Source organism: Triticum aestivum, chromosome 4B (genome assembly GCF_018294505.1).
Source record: "Triticum aestivum cultivar Chinese Spring chromosome 4B, IWGSC CS RefSeq v2.1, whole genome shotgun sequence".
Lineage (NCBI taxonomy): Eukaryota > Viridiplantae > Streptophyta > Magnoliopsida > Poales > Poaceae > Triticum > Triticum aestivum.
This window is the reverse complement of record NC_057804.1, coordinates 23039670-23052720: the sequence shown is the minus strand read 5'-3', so window position 1 is coordinate 23052720 and position 13051 is coordinate 23039670. Positions and strand designations below refer to the sequence as shown.

Here is a 13051-nt window from a genome sequence, read left to right as displayed (position 1 = left end):
ACCCCACAACAGTCAGCACCAAAGGATTGCATGGCATTCATCCGCGGCTCTAGCCTGGGCTCTTTGGAAGCCACAATAAACTGACTGCGACGGGTAAATTTCTAAATCAACCTGTTGATTACATCAAATGGTCATTGTTTTTTGGTTATTGGAGTCTTTCGGCAAAGAGGAAGGACGTCAAGGTGGCTGGTGCGGTGCAAAACAAGATTAAATAAGTACACTATGTCAACAAAAACAACCGCCTGATGTCTTCAGCGTTCGATCCTTTCGGCTCTAGTTTGTTTTAACATCCTTTGCCTTTTGAGATGGCATGTAATCTTTGTTTATTCTTTACTTGGTTTGTTATACTGAACAACGTTGGCCTTGTTGTCTTTATTCATTTAAAGCTGGGCGCTCCTTACGCCTTTTATCTAAAAAAGTGTGCTTGACCTTACCTTTAAGTTCGCTATGTTGGTTCCTTTTGGGTTTGCATATGATATCAAGCTAAGAACCCCCCAACACCTCCTCTTTAATATGTGGCTATCTTAGATAAAGAGTGATTGAAGACTATTTTTGGAGGATATGGATCGGAGTTGGATTTGTATTATTCTTGTTTCAAATTCTCACAAATTACTTGTGGTAATATTTCGGGTACAAAAACCAATTTGCATTGTTGCCACCAGACTTCTCTGATTCGCGGGATTTTTAAAACATAGGAATAGGGAAAATCCGGGAATAAGATATCATGCCATCTTCGGTACTACAGGATTGCATGGATGTTTGATCGAGCATATAGGAATCTTCACATGGGGTTGAAGTGGATGAAAATTTTCCGCTGGCATCTAGTACAGATGAATCCTAAGAAAAAATCATTATGGTTGCATCTCTACGAATCAAATAACATGTATAGGAAGAAAACAAGGGTTATGGCTCCTTTGATTCAAAGGATTTGCGAAGAAATTTTGGAGGATTGAAATCTCTAGGATTTTTTTCTTACTAGCACTGCCGGTAGTAATATGTTGTACTCCCTCCATTCACTTTTGTAAGTCGTTTCAGACAACTCAAAATGGATTGTTTTGCAGATTGTCTGAAATATCTTCAAGGTCTTATAAAAGTGAACAGAGGGAGTACTTATGATATGAGGTAATCAGACAGTATGAAAAAGCGTCTGTCGCACACATAGAGACACACACGCAATCTTCGTTGACACTACCTTGCTTACGAAAGCATTGCTTGCTTTTCACCTGCACCATTCCAAATGGTAGCAAAGCAATATATATATAAAACCAACTGCTGCTTGTTTTAAACTGAATCAGTTTGAGCACGCATGAGGTTGTCAGAGAACACAAATCAAGCAGCTCAGCTTAGAGATATAAATACAGTAAGTAGAAAGTATGTGTATTATGACATCTTCCACATGCATGGTTGGTTACAATTTAGTGTTCCGGTACCTGGTGAAAGCTGAATGGCAAAGAATTTAATATACGAAAATGAATGGAATATGCTGGCTGATGGCCGATGCTTATCAGGTCATCGATCGCCGGTGCATGAAACAAAAACCAAGAACTGATTTTGATTGTCGATCAAACTCGCTGGCTGCCACAGTCACATACACACGTACGCATATGCATATGTACGTGGAGTATATGCGGTGAGCTCAGACTTTGTAGCCACCGGCAGCGGCGGCGGTGGGAGTGGCGGCGGTGGGAGTGGCGGCCATGGAGACGATGGTGTCGCTCAGGGTGGCCTCAAAGAGCGTGCGCTTGTCCTGGGGACTCCCGGGAATAAACCCAGCGTAGGTCTTCTTGATGGCGGACTCGAGGGCGGGGACAAACTTGTAGGCCTCGTATGCATCGCCCGTGGTCTCCTTGATGGCCTTGCTGAAGGCAGAGTCGAAGACGGCGGGCCTGTCCTTTATCGGGGCAGCGTCGGCGGTGGTGGCTGCAGTGCAGAAGGCGGCGTCCATCTGGTCCATGGCCTTGAGCTCGCCGGCAGGGATCGGCCCCTTGACTTCCTCGCCGGCGTGGACCTTCATGATGCCGACGATGATGCAGAGCGACTTGTCGAACATGGCCACGAAGGATTCATACTTGGCCTCCGGGGTGGCACCCTGGGCTTTCAGTGCGGCCCCTGCCAGAGTGAAGCCGACCCTGGAGTTGAAAATGGCTTTGGTGCTGGACGTGTCGGTGACCCCCTCAAGAGACCAGCTGCCGAAGATCTGCACGAAGGTCTTGACGAATATCTTGCCCTTGTCCTCTGGAGGGGCTGCGGCTGCGGCCGCCACGGCCGCCTTGAAGGCGTTGTTGGCCTTCTCAGCTAGCTTCTGCTCCTCGGTCGTGGCCTTGGGCTGTGGCCCGGCTGGGGCGTAGCCAGCTTCGGCAGCGTACGAGACGAGGGCGACGGCCACCAAGAGCGCCACCGTACACTGCTGCACCGCCATTGCTGCTTCTCTTGTCTTGCGTTGGTTGGTTTGCACACTAGCGTACGAGAGGAAGAGAGATTGTGGTGCGATGTGAGGCTGAAGGAGCTTGATTAGCTCTATATATACATCGACCCGCCGCACGTTGAGAGGCCCGGAGAGATTACCGCGCCCAAATTAGCAATCTCCTCCTCTCCTCTACTCTCCCTTTTTGGCCAAACTCATTAAACTCGTGAGCTCTTCATGCCACAAACCAATAATGGTAGCATTGATTAGATCGCTAACTACTGTTTAACCTCGTGGGGTGGGTAATAAGAGTAATAAAAAAATCAATAACGTTGGAAGATGTGATTGGAGTTAAGGGAAGGGAGGGGCCCACCCCATGAAAATCGGGGGGCATAGTTAGTTAGTTACTAGTAAGTTTATATAGTATTCTCTTCTTAGGAGCCCGTGGATGTAACATTTTCGGCGTAATAACCTTCCAATCCGAACTGTATAGGATCCTCTCCCCCTGTACCAATCCTCGGAATATACCCACGCTTCAAGGATGAAAGACAAAACATGATGTTGTGGCCACGTGAAGGGTGAACCTTTCTTAGGGGTAGATTGTGGCAGATCATAGTCAAGGTAGTATTTGGCATTTAAAATTCTTGCGCAGAACAAATCAGGGTTAGGTATCAATCTCGAACATTGCTTGGCTAGCATTGGAAGGCTAAAAAAATGTAAATCTCCAAAGCCCTTACCTCCCTCACTTTTAGGGAAGCAAAGTGTCCACCATGCGAGCCAATCCATCTTTTTATTATCCTCCTCATCTCGCCACCAAAACTGATTTTAGGTGTGTCTCTTAATATTTCTGTCACACAGATTTGCTTAAAAAGGAAGGTTGAGACCCCGTCAAAAAAATAAGGAAAGTTGAGTTACCTGCTTTCCGGCCGGAAACCGAGCGCTGGAATGCTCGAGCGCAACTAGTAAGTCCTCCTTGTGCTTGCTTATTCTAGTGTCCCTTTCGCCGAAATCTTAGCTATGAGATTCTGTTTACTGTTAGCTGGGGCTTGTGTCGCGATCACGAAAATTTAAAACTTTATGTTCTGCCTCCTGCCCAGCTCCTATAAATCTACGCATCTCATCTGATGCGGAAGTGAGTCTCTTCAACCAACCCAACAAACCAAAGCCCGATGGCCATCATCAAGCAGTCGCTCATTGTCCTAGTGCTGCTCATATGCGGAGCAGGCGGCTCCGCCACACCGGCGCCGGCGCCGGAGCCGGCGCTGCTGACGCAGGATAATCTGTGTGTCGGCATAAGGTCAGTACTTGCTTTTCTAGAGTACAATTCATTCATTTCAGAGAGGGCACGTGAAAAGTAAGTACTGACACAGGATAATCTGTGTGTCGCATAAAGCACGTCCAACGAAGAGCTGGCCTGCGTCGCCAACGTCGCACTGGCCTGCTTCGCCGAGAATGCCGTCACCAACGAGGTTACCTTCACGCCATGCTTCGTCCTCGCCGCCGGCAGGCAATGCTTGGCCAAGGATAAGGAGGAGCCCAACAAGGAGCACTGCATCGGCCTAGAGATCAGCAAGCAACTGCTGCCATGCCTTGGAGATAGCGCCTGGACCTGCTACAACGACATCACGGGGTACATCCCTCCCGTCTTCATCGCGTGCTTCCAAGGCAGAGCCCTCATGTGCACCCGACAGTGATCCTTGTCAGGATTTTCATTCCATCAGCTGCAGCATGATCAACCGCTTGCTTGCCGACAATAAAGGGGTTTGTGTGTGTGTGTGCGTGTGTGTGTGTGTGTGTGTGTGTGTGTGTGTGATTTAGTATATGGTAGTAGTAATATGGTATGGTTGTGCCATATTTCTCGGATTTATTTTGTTTTGATGATTGATGATGATTTCGCTGGACAAAAGAAAATAGAGTGAGAAGCATTGAGCCTTCCTTGTACTGATCTCATCAAAAGGAAGCAGGAAAAAAACAAAAGAATGGTTGGTTGTATAAGCACGGGATTGATTGATTGATTGCTGCGTGCTTTTATTCCATTCTCAACTTGTACTGTAGCGCATTAATTGATATATACTCCGTACTCCCTTTGTTCCTAAATACTCACTCCGTCCCTAAATATAAGTATTTTTAAAAATTCCAATGCGGACTACACACGGAGCAAAATGAGTGAATCTATATTTTAAAATATGTCTATATATAAATATCCGTATGTAGTTCGTAGTGCAATCTCTACAAATACTTATATTTAGGAGCGGAGGGAGTAGGAGCATAAGACTTATATTTCAAATGTTCAAATATAGCGGTAGTTGTACTTAAATAAGTTCAAATATTACACTCAAATATTATTGCCCTCTTTAACCGCCCATGAATGCTCGATCAGATTTTCCTTCGGTTGCTCATGAGTTGCTCGATGCCAGATTCGTTGGTGTCTTTTAACAAACTTTTTAAGTGTTGTGAAGGCCCTCACCTCCCACAAGATGTCATGACTCAACATAATGCTCATATATGTACTTTGTATCCGAAACCATTGCTTTAAAGAAGAAGAACGGACAAAAAAAATTAGCTCGGCCAATTCAACGGACACTTGCCGGGCATGGTGAGCAGCGTAGGAGCGGATGGTACCCGAGTGGTGGTCGGAGGAAAGGCTCGCCCCAACAATAGAGAAGAATCGTCTTGGATCCCGGGTGTACAGCTGGAGGTGACGGACTCGTCGAGTACCAACAGGGGTGTGCAATATAATGGTGGTGGAGTGATGACAAAGGCAAGAGCCAAAAGGGCAACGAGAGAAAATGGAAGGATGGAGGCGTGGTGTCTGGGAGAGATTTTTGATGGGCTGGGAGTCGGAGTCCTACATGTTCAACACTATCATTGAAAGTTTGGATCTCAGAGAGATCGAACTCTCGGGTAGGAAATTCACTTGGGCTAATTCGTTAACGGTCCCGACCTTTGAGAAACTTGACCGTGTGCTAGCTAGTGTCGAGTGGGAACAGAAGTTTCCCCTGGTAACGGTGCAGGCTTTGACTCGAGGTGTCTCGGATCATACACCGCTACTAGTCGATTCCGTAGTTCAAAATTTCGTGAGTAACAAGAACATTTTCTCGTTTGAACTTGCCTGGTTTGAAAGAGAAGGGTTCCTCGAGTTGCTAGCTAGAGAGTGGGCTATGGACTCGGGAGGTAGGACACCTATCGACAGATGGCAATCCAAGATTCGTCATCTCCGTCGTTTCCTTCGTGGCTGGGCTAAGCACACGCATGGGATTTATAAGGTGGAGAAGGACAGACTTCTTCTAATCATTCAAAATTTCGAAGCTAAAGCAGAAACCTCTATCTTGGATTCCAATGAGTTGGCAACAAAGATAGATGCAGAGATGCAGCTTAAAAAGCATCTCCGTGAGGAGGAATTGAAGTGGGCATTGCGAGCTAAGGTTCACAAAATCGTAGAAGGCGAGGATAACACTCAATTCTTTCACATGATTGCGAATGGGAAGCATCGTAAGAAGAGAATTTTCCAATTAGAACAACATGAAGGGACGATAGTTGGTCAGGATAATCTCAAAGAGTACATTACCAATTATTACAAACAGTTGTTTGGTACCCCGGTAGAGACATTCGTGTCGTTGGATGAGTCTAGGGTTGAGGATGTGCCTCAACTTGAGACTGCCGAGAATGAGCTCTTGACTGCTCCTTTCTCGGAGAAATAGGTGTTTGAGGCTATTACTCAAATGGAGAACAACAAGGCTCCAGGTCCGGACGGGTTTCCGGCGGAGTTTTACAAGAAGTGTTGGCATTTTATCAAGGGAGACTTGATGCCCATGTTTCACGAGTTTTTTGAGGGGCAGCTTCAATTGTTCAAGCTAAATTTTGGGACGATTACTCTTCTGCCTAAGAAGACTGAGGCTGTTCAGATTGAGCAGTTTCGACCCATTTGTTTGCTAAATGTGAGTTTCAAGATCTTCACTAAGGTGGGGACAAATAGGCTTACACAAATAGCACACACAGTAGTTCAGCCGTCCCAGACAGCTTTCATGCCGGATAGAAACATCCTGGAAGGGGTTGTTGTCTTGCATGAAACGCTCCACGAAATCCACTCCAAAAAACTTGATGGCGTAGTTTTTAAAGTGGATTTTGAAAAAGCATATGATAAAGTCAAATGGCCTTTCCTTCAACAAGCGTTGCATATGAAAGGTTTTGATCCGGCCTGGAGAAACCAAATTGACTCTTTAACGCAAAAAGGGAGTGTCGGGATTAAGGTGAATGATGACGTGGGTCATTATTTCCAAACACACAAGGGGCTACGGCAAGGAGACCCTATATCACCGATCCTGTTTAACATAGTGGCTGACATGCTGACTATTTTAATAGGTCGGGCAAAGGATGCAGGACAGGTAGGTGGCCTGGTTCCACATCTAGTAGACGGCGGGTTATCCATTCTCCAGTATGCTGATGATACTATCATATTTATGGAGCATGATATGGCGAAAGCAAGGAACATGAAGCTGCTGCTTTGCTTATTTGAACAATTGTCCGGGCTTAAAATCAACTTCCACAAGAGCGAATTGTTTTGCTTTGGAAGAGCAAATGATGACCGGGACTCGTATCAACAATTGTTCGGATGTGAATTGGGTTCTTTACCATTTACGTATTTAGGTATACCCATTCATCATCGTAAGCTAACTAATGTTGAGTGGAAATGTATTGAGGATCGTTTTGAAAAGAAACTGAGCTGTTGGAAAGGAAATCTCATGTCATATGGAGGTCGATTAATTCTGATTAACTCGGTCCTTACTAGTATGCCTATGTTTCTGTTATCCTTTTTCTTGGTTCCGGTCGGAGTTAGGAAAAGGTTAGATTTCTATCGATCTCGATTCTTTTGGCAAATTGATGAGCTTAAACGGAAGTATAGACTTGCGAAGTGGGATATTATCTGCAGACCTAAGGACCAAGGTGGCCTAGGTATTGAAAATCTGGAAATCAAAAATATATGTCTCCTTAGCAAGTGGCTTTTTAAGTAGTCATCTGAGACGGAGGCCACTTGGGCACAGATTTTACGCAATAAGTATCTTTTTGCTAAAACCTTGGCCCAGGTGTCTGTGAGACCTTGAGACTCGCCCTTTTGGAAGGGTCTGATGAGAGTTAAACAAATATTTTTCAACAAGACTAAATTTATTGTTGGGAATGGTACCACGACGAGGTTTTGGGAGGATACGTGGCTTGGGGAGACCCCACTAGCACTTCAATATCCTTCTTTGTATAACATAGTCCAACGTAGAGGTGCCTATGTTGCTACTGTTTTACAGTCCATTCCCCTCAATATCAACTTTAGGCGGACGCTTGTTGGTAATCGTTGGGAGGCCTGGCTCCATCTGGTTCGTCGTTTAATGGATGTCCGGTTGTCTGCTAACCCTGATCAGCTGCATTGGAAACTTACTAAGAACGGTGTGTTCTCGGTCAAATCAATGTATCAGGCTGTCATTAACTCTATTGTCATCCCTACCTCCTTACATGTTTGGAAAGTTAAGGTACCCTTACGTATTAAAGTGTTTATGTGGTTTGTGCATAAACAAGTCATTCTGACTAAGGATAACCTTGCAAAACGTAATTGGGTAGGTCCGTCTCGATGTAGCTTCTGTGATCATTCTGAAAACATCAAACACCTCTTTCTCGATTGTCCGTTGGCTAAGATTCTGTGGCGGTCGGTTCATATTGCTTTTAATATCAGTCAGCCCACCTCTATTAGTATGTTATTTGGAACATGGCTAGATGGGGTGGATTCTGACATTGCAAGGCACATTCGGGTTGGCGTTTGTGCACTTTTGTGGGCAATATGGAATTGCAGAAATGACTTAGTCTTTAACCGATCAACAAACATTCACTTTTTGCAGGTTATCTTCAGGGCCACGGTGTTCATCCGTATGTGGTCGCTACTCACTCCGACGGAGGCCAGGGAGCGTTTGGTTACTGCGTCTACCCGATGGGAGATGGTAGCTCGGGATATTTTCAACCGGTTTGGATGGCGGTCATGTAATAGGATAGACATGTAGTGATCCTATTGTTTTGCCAGCCGGTTGTGGCTTTGGGCTTTTCTTATTTACAGATTTTGTTATAGTTTGTACTATGACCTTTCGGTACTTTGCATCAAGCACCGCCCTCGCCCAGATGCATCGAGCGTTGGTGCTCTTCTGCCTCATCGGGTGGATGACACCCAGCGCACTCACGCGCGTGGGGTCAAGGGCGTTGATCGCGCCCCTGCCTGGGCAGATCGCCAGCGCCTCCCGGCTCGATCCCCTGCTCTACCGCTCGCATGGTACGCTCCCTCGCTCCCTCCGGCCCCTCTCCTCGAGTTGATGAGATCTGAGAGAAGCCGACGAGTGGCCGTTTGGTGCGGCACGGGACAAAGGCCATGTGCTCTGCTCAAGGACTTGTTTTAATCCTGATATATCTGATGAAATAGTACTTCTCTACTTCACTGTTCAATCAGGCGATGCAGAATCCCAGTTCCAGAATGTTTTTCAAACTATATTTGCTAGAAAAACGATCTTATATTATTTACATGGGTCAATCTCGACCATCATGATTCCTAAGCTAATAAGGTTGGTTGTGTGCTCTCCTTGCAGCAGCCTGAGCTCCGGCGAGGTTGATCTGGACGGCTCGGCAGCGTCACCGGCGGTGAGAACCCCCCTCCCTTTGCGGCTATGGACGAACTGGGTTGCGTGTTGCCTCCTGCCTTTTGTGCTCGCGTTGCGGTGGTTAGGTTAATAAAAATTGAACTAGTTAACTACTGTAAGCGATTCTGCAATTGTTTGTGGAACTGGTAGCAAGCTGTATGAACCATAGTTTAGCTGCTTTAGATAACTACTACTTAGGTTAATAACAATTAGTAGGACTTCATCACAGTTCTTCTGTAGTTCCCTTTAGCTGCTTTAGATAACCATAGGTCTTATGTAGTTGTAGCTGGACTGTTAATTTGGTACTCCATCACATCGGTGTGGGTTTTGGCAGTACGAGTGTACTGCCACAATGTCACCAGCTGGTGCAATTGCAACCAGTAGAAATGAGAATATAGTATTGGCAATTTGGCATAATATACACCTGAGTCGGATAAGACTTAGGACAATGTCCTTTGAGGCTGCAGAAGATTAGTTGCTAGTTGCTACCATGTGCGTAGGATAAGATCAGATGCTGCTGCTGCAGGATAGTTATCCTCTTCGTATGGCAATATGCTTATTTTCCTTGGTTCCAACTACGCAGCGAATTCTCTTTCAAAAAAAAATGTGGCGCATGCATGAGGATCAATCCTGTTGACTGCGTGACAATCTTGTTTCTCATCGTTGTAATTTTTAGTTTTGAAAAAAATACATGTTTTCTTGATCTTCTGTTAAGTCTGTTTATTTATAAATCCAACTTCCATGTTTTTTTAGAGGAAAACCTGAAGACTGACCCCCAATGTTTCCGTGCAGGTAGTAACTCTAATAGGCCACTACACTTTCCAAATTCCAATGCTCGCGTGTTGGTCGTTCCCAAGTTTTCACTACCCTGAGTATGTACTCTACCGTACATTTCCAAAAATTCTTCGTCTCATTCACCTGATGCATACTTGTTCAATGTGTTTCTGTGAAGTTATTAGACATACAATACTTTTGAAATACCCATACTGTAACTGACCAAAGAACTAGAAGCAAAAGACATACAGTAAATCACCTTTCAAATTACTAAACAGTATAATGGGGCTAGTTACGAGCCTCCACAGCGATTTGAGATCCTAAACCGTTCGATTCAGCGTATAAACGAATCAGATCATTCCAACCTCACCCTGTTTTCCTTTGCGCCTCGTTCGCTCGCTAAAGCCGACCGAAGTCGAACCAACGTCAAAAGGGCCGCTGCTCCGCAGACTTATTTTGGTGCCTTCTGATGCTCCGGGCTGCAGTGGGCCGTGAGGCGATGTGGTAATTTTTTTTTCGTGAGACCGACCACACTTTCGATCCGTGGCGCTACAACTATTTCGTGATAAAAAGTAGCGCTGCAGCTGCACCTACCTTTGTTTAAAAAAAAATTGGCTACCTATGGCTTGGCTGAATCATTCTTTGTTACTTTTATTCCTCTATTACGCAGCCCCTCTCAGAAAAAAAAGCCTCTACTACACAGCATCTGCCATTGCAAGGCTACAACGAACAATGACACATATCAGATACCACACAGACATAATCGACCACGTGTTCAAATGCCTTAGCAAATGGTATGCATAGACAGAACGAATGCACAATGACATTCCAGTGTTGACTTAGATGGCATTATCACCCGTCTCAGTTTTGCGACTTGTACCTGAAGTTTCAATATTGCCCAACTATTTATAGAAGTAGGTTCATTTTTCAGTTTTCTGTGATGTCCAGATTTTCTCATACATTTATATTGTCCTTCCAATAAAATGCACGGGCGCAGCAACGCGCGCCTTTACGTTCTAGTGCTCAATACTGTAGCTGACACACTAGAGAACTAGAAGAATAACCTGCATTAGAAACACTCGCTGGGTGCTTCCCTTGCCCCTGGCAATGTCAATGAATCATAGTGGTACTGTAGGCACCGAAGAAATTGTGGCATGTTGTTTAATTTGTTTATTCATTTGTTGCAGTATGTGCACTGTTGTGGTGAAACTCTAGTGTTTCTGCAACCTACAAGTGCGTATGGGCACTGATTTCTAGAAGTATTTGAGTTGACATCTTTGTTGGTTTAGATAGTACATAAATTTTGAAGGGCGGTTGATTTGCTTCTGTTTTTTGAAACAGAGCTGACTATAGTTATGCATGAACGAGAATATGCTTGTAATTGGTGACAAATAGACCAGCTTTGCAGTTTGCCACATTGGTGATGTAAATGCTCCTAAATGATGATATCTTAGCAAGTGCTTTCTGCGATGTTTAACCTTGTTACTATCGTCCATAAGTATTGCCGTTGATTTTGATATATGAGCACTAGTGTTTCCTGCTTACAGCAAGCTATGTATTGTACATGTGTCCATTTTACCTGTGTAAATAGTTTGTTTCATACCTAGTAACATGTTTCCTCATAATGAATTATTCGTGCCATGTGAATCATTGCTGCTATCCTGCTACTAATGGATACAGGGACGAAATGCACAGTTTCCTGTCAAGTAGTGTTTGTTTGGTGACAGGATGCTATTTTTTCCTTCCAAGTATAATGCTCCTTTCATGTAGTGATGATACTACATCTATTTCATTTCATGTTTATGCCTCTTCCAGAAAATGTGTTGCACCTACAATAATCAACCTAACTTATCCATTTTATTGTATAGGCCTTCGAGTACAAGAGGCTGCTGCTTGACTATAACAGCGAACACGACCAACAAGCTCCGCCAGCGCGAGGCAAGCGATGACATGCTCGGTTACCCCCACCTGTGAGTCGCGCTCCCCCTGCCCAGCCGCCCCTCCGTGAGTCGCTCTAGATTCGGGATCACTGCTAGATCCTCGGCACTAGAAACGATCAGATATTCAGATGATATGTTAGTTTCTATGGTTTCTGATAGGCCCGCTGCATCTGTTGCGTTAACCATTTCCTATGTGGTTCTGTGTGGAACCCTTCCTAATTTGTTTGCAGCCCTTCCTAATTTTTTGTTTTTGTTCTATTTGGAAATGGATGCAGCAGGTGCTCTGCTCTTGCACACGTCTGGCACCGTCTCCAGCGCGGTGGTGCTTCTTGAGGCGACCGGCGTGATGGTGGCTGTGTATGGCGGCGACCACAAGCTCTTCGGTGAGTCGGCTCCATCTTCTAGCCCTAGCTCCCTATTTTCTGCTCCTATAGCATGCTCTGTTGGTTTAGAACACTAGCAGCAATAGCCTACTGTGTATACACACTAAACAGCAGGAGCTCAATCACCTTGTGTGCACTAGCAGCTTGCTTACACACTTGTCACTTTTGCTTGTGGTAGCCATTACGTAGCTGAATCATGTCCGTGTCTACTAATCATCAGTTCATAGTATTTGGCTTCTGTGTGATTGTCTGCGACTATTTTATGGTGATGTGGATATACTTTCTGATTTAAAGTTACTAATATTTTTTGTTTTGATTCTTTCTCTGGTGCGAGGAAAGCTGTGAGTAGACGTCAACGATGCCTACTTGCTTGGCTGCTACAGTGATGCATGCGCCGGTCAAGCAAGCACACATGCATATACATACATGTTAGGATAGTAGCAGATGTGCCATAATTCCTGTGTAAGGAAATGTATTCCTGAGATGATTTTGTTATGTTATCTAAACCTGGGAGATGCGTTATGTGATGTGATATGATGGATGATCTGAATTCGACATTGAGTTTTCCTGATTTGAATATGAAACAATGTCGGATGCGTGTGTGTAACTGGATTAAAGAGGTCTTGTGCCCAAACAATTTTGTCCAAACATTTATTTCGAAATTCGAGATCTAATACTGGACAACTAATTGGGCTGAAAAAGGCTACAACCCAACAAGCATTGGTTTGTTTAAAAAGTGAAACAAAAAAAGCCTTAGAAAATAAAAAAATAAATATATTGCAAAAAAGGCCGAGGCCCCCTAATATGGAAGTATGGCCCGTGCAGAAATTGACAGAAAAAATACACTAAATTGGTTGAATTAATGGGCTCGGCCCATATAAACAC

At 44.7% G+C, this 13051-nt stretch overlaps 2 protein-coding genes across 2 annotated transcripts; one reads left to right on the top strand and one right to left on the bottom strand.

Moving 5' to 3' along the window:
• Positions 1 to 1361: 1361 nt before the first annotated feature.
• Positions 1362 to 2479, bottom strand: LOC123094266 (pollen allergen KBG 41). Its single transcript, XM_044516313.1, has one exon. The coding sequence runs from the start codon at positions 2417 to 2419 to the stop codon at positions 1637 to 1639; it is 783 nt and encodes a 260-aa protein (XP_044372248.1). The 5' UTR covers positions 2420 to 2479; the 3' UTR covers positions 1362 to 1636.
• Positions 2480 to 3566: 1087 nt separating this feature from the next.
• Positions 3567 to 4399, top strand: LOC123094265 (uncharacterized). Its single transcript, XM_044516312.1, has 2 exons — positions 3567 to 3701; positions 3798 to 4399. The coding sequence occupies exons 1-2, from the start codon at positions 3574 to 3576 to the stop codon at positions 4096 to 4098; spliced, it is 429 nt and encodes a 142-aa protein (XP_044372247.1). The 5' UTR covers positions 3567 to 3573; the 3' UTR covers positions 4099 to 4399.
• Positions 4400 to 13051: the final 8652 nt, after the last annotated feature.

Coding starts and splice junctions, on each gene's coding strand:
- LOC123094266 (XM_044516313.1), bottom strand. CDS start 2,419: ATGGCGGTGCAGCAGTGTACGGTGGCGCTCTTGGTGGCCGTCGCCCTC.
- LOC123094265 (XM_044516312.1), top strand. CDS start 3,574: ATGGCCATCATCAAGCAGTCGCTCATTGTCCTAGTGCTGCTCATATGC. Junction 3,702..3,797: donor AATCTGTGTGTCGGCATAAG/GTCAGTACTTGC, acceptor TGTCGCATAAAG/CACGTCCAACGAAGAGCTGG.